The sequence below is a fragment of the Vicia villosa genome, unplaced genomic scaffold (assembly GCF_029867415.1).
Source record: "Vicia villosa cultivar HV-30 ecotype Madison, WI unplaced genomic scaffold, Vvil1.0 ctg.001969F_1_1, whole genome shotgun sequence".
NCBI classification, from domain to species: Eukaryota; Viridiplantae; Streptophyta; class Magnoliopsida; order Fabales; family Fabaceae; genus Vicia; species Vicia villosa.
Genome location: NW_026705796.1, coordinates 199,108 through 215,688, shown reverse-complemented (window position 1 = coordinate 215,688; position 16,581 = coordinate 199,108). Strand labels below are relative to the sequence as shown.

General features: G+C 36.3%; 1 protein-coding gene across 1 annotated transcript; it reads left to right on the top strand.

Annotated features, from left to right (window-relative positions):
- The first annotated feature begins 9,596 nt into the window (after positions 1 to 9,596).
- LOC131637358 (uncharacterized) lies at positions 9,597 to 11,306 on the top strand. Its single transcript, XM_058907955.1, has one exon. It carries the CDS (start codon positions 9,597 to 9,599, stop codon positions 11,304 to 11,306), a length of 1,710 nt encoding a protein of 569 aa, XP_058763938.1.
- The last annotated feature ends 5,275 nt before the right edge of the window (positions 11,307 to 16,581 follow it).

Sequence of the window (16,581 nt, the reverse complement as noted above, 5' to 3'; positions counted from 1 at the left end):
ATCTTCAAGTTTTGAGTAAAAGCTTTATCTATGGTGTCTTTCTCAAACATGGCGACCATAAGGATGTTAGATCAGACTAAAATGGTCATGTCAAAATGCCTTGAGCCTTGCACTAGAAATCCTGGTTGAATTTCTCCATAACTAGATTTTGCCAAGATAGAACTGCTTAGCACACATAGTTGATAAGTGCCAAAATTTCGTTATTTTCACTATTGATTTGAGGCACTTATCGATTCGTTTGTATTGCATTCTTTGAATAAATCCCCCGCTTTTTGTATAATTATGTATAAATAGGATTTAATCGAGTTTTAATGTATTTATGTACCGTTTGGTAGTTTTCTATTCATTTTGTAGGTATTGATGTGTATTTGGAGAACGAGCAATAAAGTGTCGAAGACACGGCTTCAGATGCGTGATTTTGAGCAACTCATCAACGAATAAGGCTCAAAATCAAAGAATAAGAAATCGTAAATTTTGTTGATATTTATTAATTATTAGATAGTAAATTGAATAAGCTTTCCAACGCTTTGAACCGGGCGCAAATCGAAGTTACGATTCTCAGGTTATGGCAATTTTACTAAAGCTGGTTTTTTGTTGACACCCCAGACCGTGCGATGCACCCTCCCAGCACGCAGCGCGCGCTCTATTAATTTCAAAGTGTATAAATAGGAGAAAAAAAATTTAGGTTATGGTTTTGGGGTATTTGTTCCCAACTCTATCAACCTTCATTTTTAGGTAGATTTAGCTTGTAAACAACATTTGGGTCTTGCAAATGGATGATTCGAGAGTTGATTTATCATCAATCGGTGATGATAAATCATGAGATGTTTGGTTTTCTTCTTTTCTTTTATTTGTATTTCTATTTTGCTGAGTTTGTATATAAATTACTCTAAACACATGGATGTTTGTTACTCTTTCTACTAGTTGTATGAAGTTTGCTTTACAAATTTTAATCGGTGTTTTTCTGATATTTTTGCTTAATCACTTCGAATTTCTGTTGTTATAGAAATATGCTTCGTGAATATTGATTAGGAGAATACCTTTTAGTTCTAGATTCTCTACATAGGGTTTAGGGTTAACATCCACATAATATCGGAGTTTAATGCGTATGTGTTATTTGATCGGTTGAGACATCATCGAAAGAGCAATATAGTTGAACTCTCGTCGGTGTTGCATAAATGGACATTGATGTGAGGGATATGTGGTGATTCTGATGAGTATTGTAGATTGAGTGCGGTGGAGTGATAAATCTAAGTTTGTGAGGAGTAGTTTAGATTCAAACCAGATAAGTTGTTCTCTATCAATAATGTATGTATTTTCTATTTATAGTTTTAATTCCCACATTTACTGTTTTAACCCATTTTAACCCGAGTTCGAAAAACTTAGAAACTGTTGAATGGAATTCTACACCATTCTCTGTGGACACGATAAATTTCCAGATAAATATTTCCAAAATTTTTAATGCTTGCCGCTATTCCGCTTCAACAAAATGGCGCTGTTGCCGGGGAATGGTTCTTAGAATTGCATCGCAATAGTTCTTGTGATTTTGAGCTTTGTAGATATCGTACATATTGTATATGCTTTACTTGTATATCTTTACCTGAGAACGTTTACTTGTATATGTTAAATATAAGTATACTCTTGTTGGTGAATGATGGCTAAACATGTTGATCTCGGATTAGCTCTTTAATTACAAATCTTCTCTTTTCAACTTGCATATCCAATATTCACCAACTTTCTCTTTTTGTATGATAATAGTTGTATGTGTTCATACTTGTACATTTATGTTTTCTTTTATGTTTGTGTAATTGTTGTATATATTTGTACCCATAACGTTTGTTAAGTGTGTGGTTAAGACACTTTTTTAGGTTTGCGCGGTGAGACCTCACCATGGCATGACGAGAGGAAGATATTTGCTAAACACCGAAACAATAAAGGTGTCAAGCTAATGACATAAAAAAAGTGCTTGTTGGGAGGCACCCAACGGTTTTGACTTTTGTAAACTCTGTTAGTTGTGTAAAATGAGATGTGTAGGTGTTAAGTGGAGGCTACACCAGTTGTGCAGTCTTCTGGATTGGTTTATGTTTTTCTAGTGTAGCACTGACCGCGCTTAGCGCGCTCTGCTATGTTCAGCCTGTGACTTTTATTGTATGTCACTTGGCTCCCCTCATTTTTCTCGCTTACACCTAGGCTCTTTAGTAGTAATCAATAGTAATATGTTTAATTCTTTTTGTCATTTACTGGACTCAAATTTTGGCCCGATCGCTTGAAGTAGCATTTGGTGATTCTCCGAATTTAATTATTTCAACATGCCAATTGTGTGGTAATTATATTGTTCAAAGTTGTACGTGCAAGGTACTCATTTATCTCTTTATAGAGCATAACATGATTTGGAAACTTGTCATTTGTACATTTTTCATGTCATTCATTCTTTTTGCATTACTTGTTCATGATTGAATCACTTTAGTCCCTTTTTCCACCTTTTGTGAGGAAGCTTTCTGTTGTTCATATATGTAGGAGACCAACAATTCTTGTTTTAACTGGATATTATTATGTTGAATCTTTTGTTTGTATTGATTTTGTGAAAGTATGAAAGTGATCAAGGAATTTGTTTGATTTTGAGCACAATAACCCTAGCCAAATAGTCAATTCACCTTGTGAGTATGTGATCTTTTGTATCCCTTTTAAGCCTTTTTATCAATGTACATGTTGTTTTTGTTAAATGCTTACTTATAAGTGTTTGGTTTTCAATTTTTGCATGGAAATATATTCTTTGTTTTCTTGAACCCTCAACCTTGTGTTGATGTATGAGTTTTCACCTTGCCTTAGAAAGAAGGGATCATTCACACATTAATGTTGGTTGAATTCAAGTTAGGGAGAGATTGGTTACTTGCTTATCTGGTTGGTTACTTTGAGGTTGAGAAAAGAAAAGAAAAGAAAAAGAAGAAAAACGAGAAAAGAAAATAAGAGTATGGAATAAAAGTGTGCAATAAGTATTGTGATTGGTGTGAAACTCGGAATGAAAGAAGAAGTTGATTCAAATTCCATTGTTTGAAACTTTGTGAAAGTAATTACTCCCTTAGGTTTAAGAAATTTTTTTTATTAGCTTTAGAACTTATCCCTTGTTTGTTAACCAAGCCACATTACAACCTTGAAAAGCTCTTGTGATTCTTACTTTTGTAGTTTCAATATGATTTTTAGATGAATGTATAATTTTGTCTATTGTTTGCAAGATTGTTGAATGAGTGAAAATCCCTCATTTTTGTGTGTTCTTCATCTATTGTTTGCATAATGTTGTCGGTGTTGCAGAAATAGACATTGATGTGAGGGATATGTGGTGATTCTAATGAGTATTATAGATTGAGTGCGGCAGAGTGATAAATCTAAGTTTGTGAGGAGTAGTTTATATTCAAACCAAATAATTTGTTCTCTATCAAGAATGTATGTATTTTCTGTTTATAGTTCAAATCCTGCATTTACCGTTTTAACCCATTTTAACCCGAGCTCGAAAACTTAGAAACTGTTGAATGGCATTCTACACCATTCTCTGTGGACATGATAAATTCCCGGATAAATATTCCAAAGCTTTTGTTGCTTGCCGTTATTCGGCTTCAACAATAGTACTGACCAGAGGTGCATTATTATGATTTCTAGGTCACCAAAATTTGAGCTGTTATCAGAAGTTGAGATTCCAAGAGCAGAGTTATCAGATTTTGATCCTGCAGAATATGAGATATTTGCTTCTCTTTATAAGCTATTTTACAGGGTTAGAACCAAGTTAATTTAGGCTTATGATCTTGAACACTTGAACAAATGTTAGTATACCCTATTGTTCTTTAAATACTTTGTTATCATCAAATCCCAAGGAGTATGAACATATTTTTTCCAACAATCTCCCCCTTTTTGATGATGACAAATAAATGTATTTAAGAACAATGGTTGGTCAGTTTAACTAACTTGACAACATCATAGTCTGAGGTTTGTAAGCTCCCCTGAGTCTAATAGACCAAAGGTTGAGTTTTGTAAGCTCCCCCTAAGTCATATCCAAGTTATTTAAACTTGTTTTGATTAACAAATTAATAAATAAAATTAAGCACATAACATAATATATGGGTTCATGTGCTAACAAAAACATCTAAAAGTGTTTTTATTGTTCTCTTTAAATACTCTCATTTTCTCTCCCTTTTGTCATCAATAAAAAATAATAAATGAAAAGATATATATATATATATATATATATATATATAGAGAGAGAGAGAGAGAGAGACTGAAAGATACGATAATTAAAGAAAAAGTTTAAAAAAAGATAATGGAAAATAAGGTTCTAGATCCTAATCCTAGGGTTTCTTCGGAATCTCCATAATAGTCTTTAGATCAGAGCACATTTCCTCTTGCTTAGCAGCCATAGAACTCTGTTGAGCATCCACCGTATCATTATGATCTGAAAGATTGGATATCTGAGATCTCATCTTGAATCTGAGTGATCCGCTGTCGCACGCGGGTCAAAAACGAGTTAATTTGTAAAACTGTAGTAACGACGGTAACGGTAACTCGAGTATCGTCTCTCAAGGATTCCTATTCTTATTAACCAATGTAAAATCGAATTTGGGGGAGGAAATTGGTTCAGTTTCGAATTACAGAAAAAAAATGCTTAAAATAAGTGATTCTGAAAATAAGCTATTTTTGTAAAATAAGTGATTATGGGATAAGCCAATCTACCGATTCAGTTCCTATCAATCATCGATTATTATAATTTTACTATCCTAAGCGGATTCCATTCCTGTTCGATTATAACATCAATCAACAAGCGCGACAACATTATCAGAATTATATTTCCCGTTTGCCGAATTAAGCATTCGGTTAAGCATACAGCGGATTAACGATTAAGCAACGATAAACCGCAAATAAATTGGAAAGCATAAATCAATCGAACCAAACAATCTACTCTACGAATAATCAGATTAAGCAAATGATAAACACAAAGTAGAATTGAAGGATTTGGAATTATAATGCAAAATTATATTAATCTCATAGTTTTGGAACCTGAATACGGAAGATTAACTCGAAAGGATTAGTTCGCCATGGATCAATTTGTACAAGCCTTGTTTTTTCGTGAATGGGAGATGATTCTGAACAGTACCGCGGCTGCTACCCTAAGGGGAAAGATTACAACCCGTTTTACAACCCAACTGGGTCAAACATACGACCCAGACCCAAAACTAATTGACCCGAAACTTAACTAAAACTAGTGCTGCAACTTCAACGAATATTCTGGCCCTTCTACAATCCGATTCTGACTTCGACTCCAACATAAGAATTGTAGCTCTTTCTCTTAGCTTTCCGGCGATTATTAGAACGCCTCAATCGGACTCCTGGAACTCCAGATATGATCGTTTCCGTGCAGACTGTTATTGCTGAAAAATTAATACGAAAAACAAATAAGTGCAAAAATAAAATAAAATATAAAAACATATTAAAACATAAAAATAAATAAAACAAACCGAAGAAATGCTTGATTACAAACATGGAAGAACGTGCATTAAAATGCACTGATCACTGAGTGACCATATATGCACTTGAGAATTTGCTATAAAAGCTAATATAGCCTCAAGATGAATCCTCATCTGACTTGCTGAAGCAACAACTTCGATGAGAAACTCTTCAAATTCTATATGACAGAGTCAATAGAAAGTTTGAAATCAACCAACCTTGTAGAATAGGCTACAATATTCGAGGTACAAATTATATCAAAGATAAGTCATTTGACCTTGTTATAGAATTCATCTCTGAATTTGAAGGTGTTTACATGTTGGCCGCATTATTGGTAAAACATACATGGTTGATTGTGTATATGCAGGTTGCATATTTGTGTGGAGCTAATACAGGTTTTGTAGTGAATGTCATGATCGATGTCATGACATCCGTGTGTGACAGCAGGACTTGTTATTGTTTATTAAGTGTGTTTCCTGATTTATCCCTTTTATCAGTTTAGGAAAATTTTTATTGAGTGCTGCAAATTTCGTTTAGAATATCCTACTGACAGCACATTGTGTAACAGACAGTTGGCGTGTGAATTAGGTTAACTTTGTTAACACTAATGTGTTTCTTAAAAAGCCCAAGGCCCAAGACTGCATATAAAAAGACCTGCAATCCTAATATGGAACGCAGACAGAAGATTGTGTATTGTGAAGAACTGTTGTTCTGTAACTGTCTCATGTGATCCACGCTATTATCTTTGATGATTGTGTTGGAATTAGTTTGTGTTTTTGTTGTGTCACTCTAAGCTTTTAAGCACGAGTGTGTGTCTCTTGATTGAAGCTTTTAAGCAGATCAAGGTGTGTTTTTGAAGTGTGTCTTCTATCTGTAATTGTTTATTGTTTATGTGTAATCACTGCTGTGATTGAGGGGGAGTGGAATGGAGATATTCCATATCTAGGTAGAACCTAGGTAGAAGGGTCATTGGGTAGTGATTAAGTGAGAAGTTGTAAACGGGGGAGTTTAGCTTTGAATTGATACTACTGATAGTGGACTTCATCCTTGGTTTGGTAGCCCCCAGAGTAGGTTGTTTGAACCGAACTGGGTAAACAATTATGTGTGTTCTTTACTGTTTTATGTTGTTTTATTATTACTGTCTGTGCTGCATAATTGTGGATGTCATAACATCCAGTTTGACATCATGCGTGTGTTACTAGAATTTTCAATTGGCATCAGAGCAGGCACCCTGCCTGTTTACATCTGGGTGAGATCTAGGGATAACAAAATTCTGGTACTATGGAGAAGGAACTGTTAGTGTTTGGAAACAGACCACCTATCCTGGATGGCTCTAACTATGACTACTGGAAACCTCATATGGTAACAGTCATTAAGTCAGTGGACAGCAAAGCCTTGAGAACTGTTGAAAGTGGATGGAAACATCCTGAGAAAATTCTGGAAGATGGAACCACTGTTCTAATTCCTGAAACTCAATGGAGAAAATCTGAAGAAGAGTTAGCGTGTGGAAATTCCAAGGCCCTAAGTGCACTGTTCAATGGTATTGACAAAAACATCTTCAGACTTGTACAACACATTGAGCTGGCTAAAGAAGCTTGGGATATTCTCAAAAAAGCACATGAAGGCACGTCCAAGGTAAAGATGTCGAGACTTCAAATACTTACCACTAAGTTTGAAAATCTCAAGATGAAAGAGGATGAAACCATTTATGAGTTTTACATGAATGTCCGCGAGATTTCAAACAACTATGCAGCCTTTGGTGAGAAAATGACTGAAGAAAAACTGGTAAGGAAGATCCTTAGATCACTGCCTAAGCGATTTGATATGAAGGTAACTTCCATAGAGGAAGCTCAAGACATCAGCAACATGAAGCTGGACGAACTTCTTGGTTCTCTCCAAACCTTTGAGTCAAGCATCTGTGAGCCTATTGAAAAGAAGAACAAAAGCATTGTGTTTGTCACCAACACAGGTGATAATTCAAAAGAAAGCAATGGTGTAAGTGATGAGAATTTATCCAACGCCATAACCATGCTTGGAAAGCAATTCAACAGACTTATTAAAAGGGTTGATCAGAAGTCCAGACCCAATGTCAAGAACACTTCCTATGACATCAGTAAGACATATGACTCAAGCAAAAGGTTCAAAGCTGAGGAGAAGCCCTATCTAGGGAAAGGGGTTCAATGTCATGGATGTGAAGGATTCGGACACATTAGAGCTGAATGTCCTACCTACCACAAGGAGCAAAAGAAAGGATTGAATGTTACTTGGTATGACAAATACTCAGATTCAGAAAAGGAAACTGCAAAGTATGTCACAGTTTCAACAAGAATCTATGAATCTGATGATGATTCTAGTGATGATGAGCTAACCTTTGATGAACTAGCTGCCTCGTACAAGAAGTTGTGTAGGGAGAATGCTGAAGTCTGCAAACAAGTGGAGAAGCAAGAGGTGATCATAAGAGAACTAGAAAATGAGAAGATTAAACATCTTGCAACCATAGACTCCCTCAGTAGTGAAGTAAGCATGTTGAACCAAAAACTTGATCAAATGACCAAGTCATTCAAAATGCTGAACAATGGATCTGATACTCTAGAAGAAATTCTGGAATCTGGACAAAGATCAGGAGACATGTCTGGAGTGGGATTTGTGGCTAAAGAGGAATTAATCTCTGGACTCAGGAGGATAGAATCCAAGAAGTGTGTGACTAACCAGATGTCAATCCAAATGTCACAACATCAAGGAAACATAAGAAGGAGGCACTCAAAGAAAAGGTTCCAGAAGTGGAGGTGTCATCACTGTGGAAGATTTGGTCACATAAAGCCATTCTATTTCAGACTATTTGGATATCCAGACCAAACTCAACAAGTCAAACTTGATCATGATGCTTGTAACAGGAAGCAATCTGGGATAGCTAAGAATGTTGCTCTGATAGCACACACCGCTCTAAGAATGCCCACCAAAGAATATTGGTACCTTGACAGTGGTTGCTCAAACCATATGACTGGTAGCACGAACTCACTAGTAAACCTCGAACCTGAGGGATCCAACTATGTGACTCTTGGTGATGGAGATGTAAGAGAAATCAAAGGTATTGGCATGATAGAATGTCAGGGTGTTCCTAACTTACATAATGTTCTACTTGTGCAAGGACTGGCCACAAACCTTATAAGCATCAATCAATTGTGTGATGAAGGATTCAATGCTAGGTTCACCAAAAATGAGTGTATTATCACTAATGAAGCAAATGAGGAAGTCATGAAGGGATTTAGATCTAAGGATAATTGCTATCTATGGAAGCCTGACACACCTGTCCACCCCTCTGACTACTCCATGATCAAAGAAGAATTAAAAATGTACCATCACGAATTTGATGAATCGGATAAAGAATCCTATGTTGGTGATCTCACTGTAAGTGAACTGTCTACTGGTTTTTCTGAGACATGTGTAATGAATGAGAAACTGTGTACAAAATTAAGGGAGTACAGAAGTATCAATAGATTTCTGCTAGAAGAAAGAGTAAGCCTTGTGATGGACATTACAGATCGGGAGAGAAAACTGGAAAAGTCAAATGTGAGTTATAATCCTAAAAGACTGTCTGAAAGCAATGTCACAGAGAATGTTACAACAACATCTAAAGACAATGTGACAGAAAAGGGTGTGTTGGGTATCTGCTACCAAAACTTATTCTAGCAATTAACCAACGTGAGGGAATACTATTTGGGCTTTGTAAAAATCCATGTTTTGAAATTTCCCTCAGTGTGCATATAAAACTCCCTCGATCCCCTAGTATTCTAAAAACGGCAAACTTTCCTAGTAGTTTTGCTAGCTACTCTATGAGGTTGATCTACTTCTATTGCTCTCACAAGTGTGAAACAAGTTCTGGTTCTCTAAGGTTCAGAATGTCTCAGCAATCAAATGATGAATCTCCCGTTTCAGACTCAGCAACACCGGAAGAGTCCTCTAACCCTAATAGGGTCCTTAAGGTTGTCCCTTTAAGGACGATTAGCAGTGACGAAGTAAAGGCCACAAAGCCTAAAACGACTCATGCAAAATGACCCAATGAGGGTATTCACAACAAGGGTACCAAATCCTCAGCATCTGCTACCATGGAGGAACTTACTAAAGAAGGATCCAAATATGTCAATAGCGCAATTACCAGGATTGTTACTCGTATTCTGAAGGAGAATCGTCAAGTTCCTGGAATATCTACTCCTCTTCAAACCATAATGGCTGATCCCCTCAATAACACCAGTAAGGCTGAGGCTGTTCACACCGTTGATAGTGACCTAGAAATCAACAAGGATGAACAAGGGGTTACTAAGAATACCAATGTCACCAAGGATGTCAATGACATTGACAATAATGAGCACACTAAGGCCAATACTGAAACTGATACTAATGTGGTAGACTTAGATGAGTACTCTGACGACGAATTACTTACCTCCTTGAATCCGAGTGTAGCCAACAGGCTAATGACAAGAAGAAAAGGCAAAGCTGTTATTCAAGGATCACCAAAAGGGAGCACTCAAGTGAACAACCCTGCCAAAGACACTGTCAAGAAGAAGAGTACTTTTGCAGGTCCTGTCAAGAGCAAAGCTGTTACCAAGAGTAAAGGGGTTGGTCCTTCAAAATCTTGGAGCAGGGTCATGCCAAAGAAAAGAAAAGAGTGGGAAATTGTTGAACCTGAATCTGATGTTGAAGTAAATGTCCCTGACATTCCATCAAGGAAGAAGCTTACAACCAGTAAGCTTGCTGCTAGCATCCCTGAAGTTCCCATTGATAATGTGTCCTTCCACTATGCCTCTAGTGTCATCAGATGGAAATATGTTCTCCAAAAGAGATTGGCTGTTGAAAGGGAATTGGCTCCAAATGCTCTTGAAAACAAGGAGGTCTTAAAGCTGATTCAAGAAGCTGGACTGCTAAAAACTGTGTGCAATCTTCCCAAATGTTATGAGAAGTCGGTCAAAGAATTTGTGGTAAACCTATCTGAAGATTGTGGCAATAGCAGAAGTGCAGACTACAGAAAGGTGTTTGTAAGAGGTAAGTGTGTATCGTTCTCTCCTTCTGTGATTAATAAATTCTTGGGAAGAACAGATGAAGCTCAAACCGAGCTGGAAGTAACAGACAACCAAGTCTGTCAAGTGATCACAGCCAAGCAGGTAAAAAGCTGGTCCATGAAAGAGAAGCTAACTGCAAGTAAGCTGAGCATCAAGTATGCAATGCTTCACAAAATAGGAGCAGCTAATTGGGTTCCAACAAATCACAATTCCACTATCTCAACTGTGCTTGGTAGATTTCTGTATGTTGTAGGAACAAAGGAAAAGTTTGATTATGGAGCATATATTTTTTACCAAACCATGAAGCATGCTGGAAGCTTTAGTATTAAGGGTCCAATCGCCTTTCCATCCCTCTTGAGTGGTATAATTCTGGATCAACATTCAAACATTCTCAATGAACATGATGTAGTGTGCAAAAGAGAAAGTCCCTTGGCTTTCCATTACAAACTATTTCAAGGAAAGCATGTTCCAGACATTGTCATGACATCAGCTGAAACTTCCAAATCTGGAGCATCAGTCAGTAAAGCAGAAGTCATAGCAATACTAAAAGAGAATTGCAAAGAACTGGAATCTAGAAAAATGTCTCCTGAACAAATGATATGTACTCTGGAAATGGATGAGAATGAGGAGTTTGCAGACACTGAAGAGATGGAAGATAAAGATGATCAAGAATTGGAAGAAGAAAGTGCTAGTCCTGCTCATGACTCTGAGAAAGAAAGTTCTTCAGACACCTCAGCTAGATCTGACACTGAGCAGTAATTGCAACTAGAGTCTAGTGTGTTTATTTTTGTTTTGTTTGATTTGTTCTTTTGCATTTAGTTCCGTCTGTTTTATTTTTTTTTACGGTCAGTTTAAATTTTTGGACTTATTTAAACTCGTTGAGCGAGGAGTTTTCTTTTGGTTTTGGCAATGTGGCCAAACAGGGGGAGAAGTATTATGTGTCACCCCAGAACAACAAGAATGGTGATTGTGTGTGATCAACAATTCTATCTGCTTATCTTTGTGTTGATCTGTTTGTGCTTGTGCTACTCTTGTGGCTGTCTTTCTGTTTTTGTCTAAGCACTGTGTGCATACTGGTGATGTATGTTGTTTGTTTGTATTAGCTTGTGTTATTGTGTTTTTGTTATCCGCTGTAAGTTTTTCTCTGGTATGGTGTGATAGGTTGTTTTAGCCAAAAATTTGCCAAAGGGGGAGATTGAAGGTGTTTGCATGTTAGCTGCATTATTGGTAAAACATACCTGGTTGATTGTGTATATGCAGGTTGTATATTTGTGTGGAGCTAATACAGGTTTTGTAGTGAATGTCATGATCGATGTCATGACATCCGTGTGTGACAGCAGGAGCTGTTATTGTTTATTAATTGTGTTTCCTGATTTATCCCTTTTATCAGTTTAGGAAACTTTTTATTGAGTGCTACAAATTTCGTTCAGAAGATCCTACTGACAGCACATTGTGTAACAGACAGTTGGCGTGTGAATTAGGTTAACTTTGTTAACCCTAATGTGTTTCTTAAAAAGCCTAAGGCCCAAGACTGCATATAAAAAGACCTGCAATCCTAATTTGGAACGCAGACAGAAGATTGTGTATTGTGAAGAACTGTTGTTCTGCAACTGTCTCGTGTGATCCACGCTATTATCTTTGATGATTGTGTTGGAATTAGTTTATGTTTTTGTTGTGTCACTCTAAGCTTTTAAGCAAGAGTGTGTGTCTCTTGATTGAAGCTTTTAAGCAGATCAAGGTGTGTTTTTGAAGTGTGTCTTCTATCTGTAATTGTTTATTGTTTATGTGTAATCACTGTTGTGATTGAGGGGGAGTGGAATGGAGATATTCCATATCTAGGTAGAACTTAGGTAGAAGGGTCATTGGGTAGTGATTAAGTGAGAAGTTGTAAACGGGGGAGTTTAGCTTTGAATTGATACTACTAATAGTGGACTTCATCCCTGGCTTGGTAGCCCCCAGAGTAGGTTGTTTGAACCGAACTAGGTAAACAATTATGTGTGTTCTTTAATGTTTTATGTTGTTTTTGTTATTACTGTTTGTGCTACATAATTGTGGATGTCATAACATCCAGTTTGACATCGTGCGTGTGTTACTAGAATTTTCATAATTGTTCCCTTTGAGAAAGGATATGGGGAGGAGTAGATTGATTTAAGTTATCCACACATGAGTTAGATGGAGGGATAAGGGCAACAACTGTATGATCATGATTATTTCTAGTCCCGGATGATTGTTTTGTGTCAGCTTGTGTCACGTGATAGCTTCTCTCTTTAGAGATGGATGGTGAGATATAGTTTGGTTCGGATTCAGGTTATTTCCTGGTTGAGTTTCTGGCTGGTTTTCATATGACACAATGCATTCAGATTCAGCAATATGATGATTCTGAGTTTGTTATGCTAACGAACTAGAGGTTTAGGATTTTGAGATGGTGGTTAGCCAAGTAAATTTTTAGGAGTGTAACCAGAAGAGGTGGAAAAAAGGTTTGGTTAGAAGGTAATTCACTTGCTAGATGCTCTGAAGAAGCTTCCAGCATGGTGAAAGGTTCAAAGGTTTTCTAAAACTGTGTAATATCAATTGTTTCAAGTGATGGAAAGAAATTATGGTTAATAGGTTATTATAGCTAGGTTATTTGATGATGAAAGGAGAGATATATGGTCTTAGTCAGGAGAAGTAAAGGGTTGGGTATTTTCTCCATAAAAGAGAGGAGTTCAGATTTGGATCAAACAGAGGGTCAAAGGAAATATCTCTTGAAACATGATTAGACATAGGCACTTTTGTAGTGAAACCTTCTTCGACAACATGATCTTCAAGATCCAAATCTTCTGCTACATGCTCCTCAATACATACTTCAGCTTCCACACAAACCTCAGCCATATGATCAGAAACTTAATAATCATACCAGAAGAAATCTTTTCCGACCTTTTAAGAGCATGATGCTCAACTCTAAAAGAAAATTCTTGAACCAATTGAACATCCTTAGAAGATGTAGTCACAAATTCAAGTGTTGTTCCCAACCGTTCCCTCTAAATTTCATCAGGATATTGGTTGATCTCATCAGTATGATGTGCAGAGGCAAATGCAAGCATTTTGGCACCGGCAACAATAGCAGATGACATAATATTGTCTATATGATGTTTAGTTTTCCTTATCATGGGATCTTATTCAAATTATTCCTCTTCATGAAGAATCATTAACCTTGGTTTATTTTGCTTGGCCTTCTGAGCATCACTTAGAAGCTTCTTTTTAGCAGGTGAATACTCTGACACCCAAGTCACTAACTATCAGATATCAAAGATATAAAGTTTATGAAATTTATGTATACCTTGATTTGAAATTTGTTGGTTCGTGCGAATACTCTGCCACCCAAGTCACTGACTATCAGATTATGAAAGATAAAAAGTTTATGAAATGTGTGTGTACCTTAATTCGACCTTTGAGACTATTGAATATAAGGGTTTTACTAGGTTTTTAAACACCTATAAATTTTGGTTAAATCATCAACGCCCATACAGAAATATGTTGGAATATAATTTGTTTTATCATTTGAAGGTCATGCTCCATTCATTTTCTTGAATAATATGCTTTTCTAGAGCAGGTCCATGCTTTCTCTCTAGATCCCAGAACATTCCTTTGGGATAACAGTTGTGACATTGATATTTCGTCCTTTGAATTCATTTGTTGAACTTCATTACAAAATACCATCAAAAACATTTGTTATTGGACTTTATATTCTTAGACCTCATTCATTTTTGGGATGAAATGCGGGTTTGGATCGGGTATGAAAATATTCAACACCGAGGTTTAGTAAAAAGGGGTTGCTCGTTCCATCCTTATATGTGCTCCCACACCACAGTGAAAAGTCAAAAATGTTCATAGAATTCGGAGATGTATCTCCGTACGCACCTTTTATACACACATTTTAGAACTATGTAAGTGAGACGTCATTATGTTATCCAAAATCTTTGTCAGAAAATACATCTCCGAAATCCAAAAATACACTTCTGTAAAAATGCCACCCTTAAAATTCTGCAGTGCAATATGCTATCTTTGTCTTTCATAATTTTGATTTTTATTCTAGTGTTTCATAAAATATATTGGCTAGAATTAAACATTGGCAACTAAAAAATAAATTGGCAACAAATATCAACACCAATAGATAATCAGAAGAAATATTAATTGGAATTGAAAACCACCATTTCATTTTGGCAATCGAACTGGACGTATCTAGGTATTTTAAAAGATCATTTTCCTTTGCTTTATTTGTTGGAAATTATAAAATAATAATTACCATAGTATGTTCCAATGTGACAAAAATGGGAATATATTTTTGGTTGTTGCATAAAATTTGTTTTTTGAATTCAAATTTACAACACTTCATGAAGGGGTGCCTTGTGTCATTATAGATGAACCAATATATGGTGAAAAGGTGTTGTTTCATTAAGAGTTGCAAACTTATGAAACAACACATGCATGGCCTATAAATACACATTTATGGATCCAAAATGAAACACACAAAAAAATCATAAATCCTCTTCATCATTCCAGACACTCTTCCTTGCATTCGAGTTCTTCATCGGTCTTGTGCAGACTCGAGTAAGGCTGACATTATCCTGGGTATTCTTGCTTTCCAAACTCTAAGGCAATTAATAGAGTGCTTGAAATACCTTTAAGGAAAGTGACTCCATTCACGATTCAGCCTGGATCTTTTTGATCTTTCTGATATTTCTAACAATCTTAAAAGTATTTATTCTTCAATGGCTTCAGATGTTGCAGTTTCAAGCATCAAAGTTATGAACCAGGATCTTGTCAAATTGGATCGTTTTGATGGAACTAACTACACCAGATGGCAAGACAAGATGACATTCCTACTGACTGCCTTGAAGGTTCATTATATCTTGGATCCCGACTTAACACCAATTCCTGAATCAACCGAAAATGATTCTGAAGAAGTCAAGAAGGAGCGCATGAAACATAAGGAGGACGAACTTCTATGTCGTGGACATATTTTGAACACGCTATCTGATCGTCTCTATGACCTCTATATGGATAATCTATCGGCAACAGAAATCTGGAAAGCACTCGAATTCAAATTCAAGGCTGAAGAGGAAGGTGCGAAGAAGTTCTTAATTTCTAAATATTTTGATTTTAAATTCATAGACTCTAAGTCCATTCTTCCCCAAGTGCATGAATCGCAAGTCCTTGTGAATAAAATAAAAGCAATAAAAATAGACATCCCTAAGACCTTTCAAGTTGGTGCAATCATTGCAAAATTACCACCTTCTTAGAAAGGCTACAGAAAGAAATTGTTGCACAGTTCTGAGGACTTCTCTTTGGAGAAAATCTAAAAACATCTTCGAATCGAGGAGGAATCGAATGAAAGGGAGAAATCAGAATTTGCGGGTCTTTCTAAAGCAAATGTTGTGACCACCAAAGGAAAGAAGAAACATGATGACATGAAGATTCATTGTGGACCAAAGAAGGAACATAACAAGTTCAAGAATTCTGGCAGTCCTAAAAGTCCAAAAAATAGATGTTACGTGAGCGGTAAACCTGGATACTTTGCTCGAGATTGCAGGCACAAGTCAAAAAATGAGATCAATGTAGTTCGAGCCAATGATGACATAATTGCTACGGTGAGCAAAATTATCCAAATCAAAGGGAAATTTCAAGGTTGGTGGTATGATACATGTGCTACGATACATGTCTCCTATGACAAGGCTGCATTCAAAACCTATTCTGAGGCAAATGATGGATTTAACACCCCAATTCTATCTCAAGCATTTATGCGGAAAATATTAGAGTATAAAAATTCTCAAAAGAATCAGGATGTCACATATTCAACATAAACATACACCTGTCATGCTTTTTAAACCAATACATAACACGTTCAGGATTGGAATGAACATAACTCACAAACACATACTTCATAACATAATCTCAACTTCTGAATAAACATGCAGCGAATTCACAATGATTCATCAAATAAGACATAACATCTTTTGAATCATAAAAAGCAACCATACAAACAAACTCCTCA

Excerpts from the sequence above, each read along its gene's own strand:
- LOC131637358 (XM_058907955.1), top strand. The coding sequence starts at position 9,597 with ATGGAGGAACTTACTAAAGAAGGATCCAAATATGTCAATAGCGCAATT.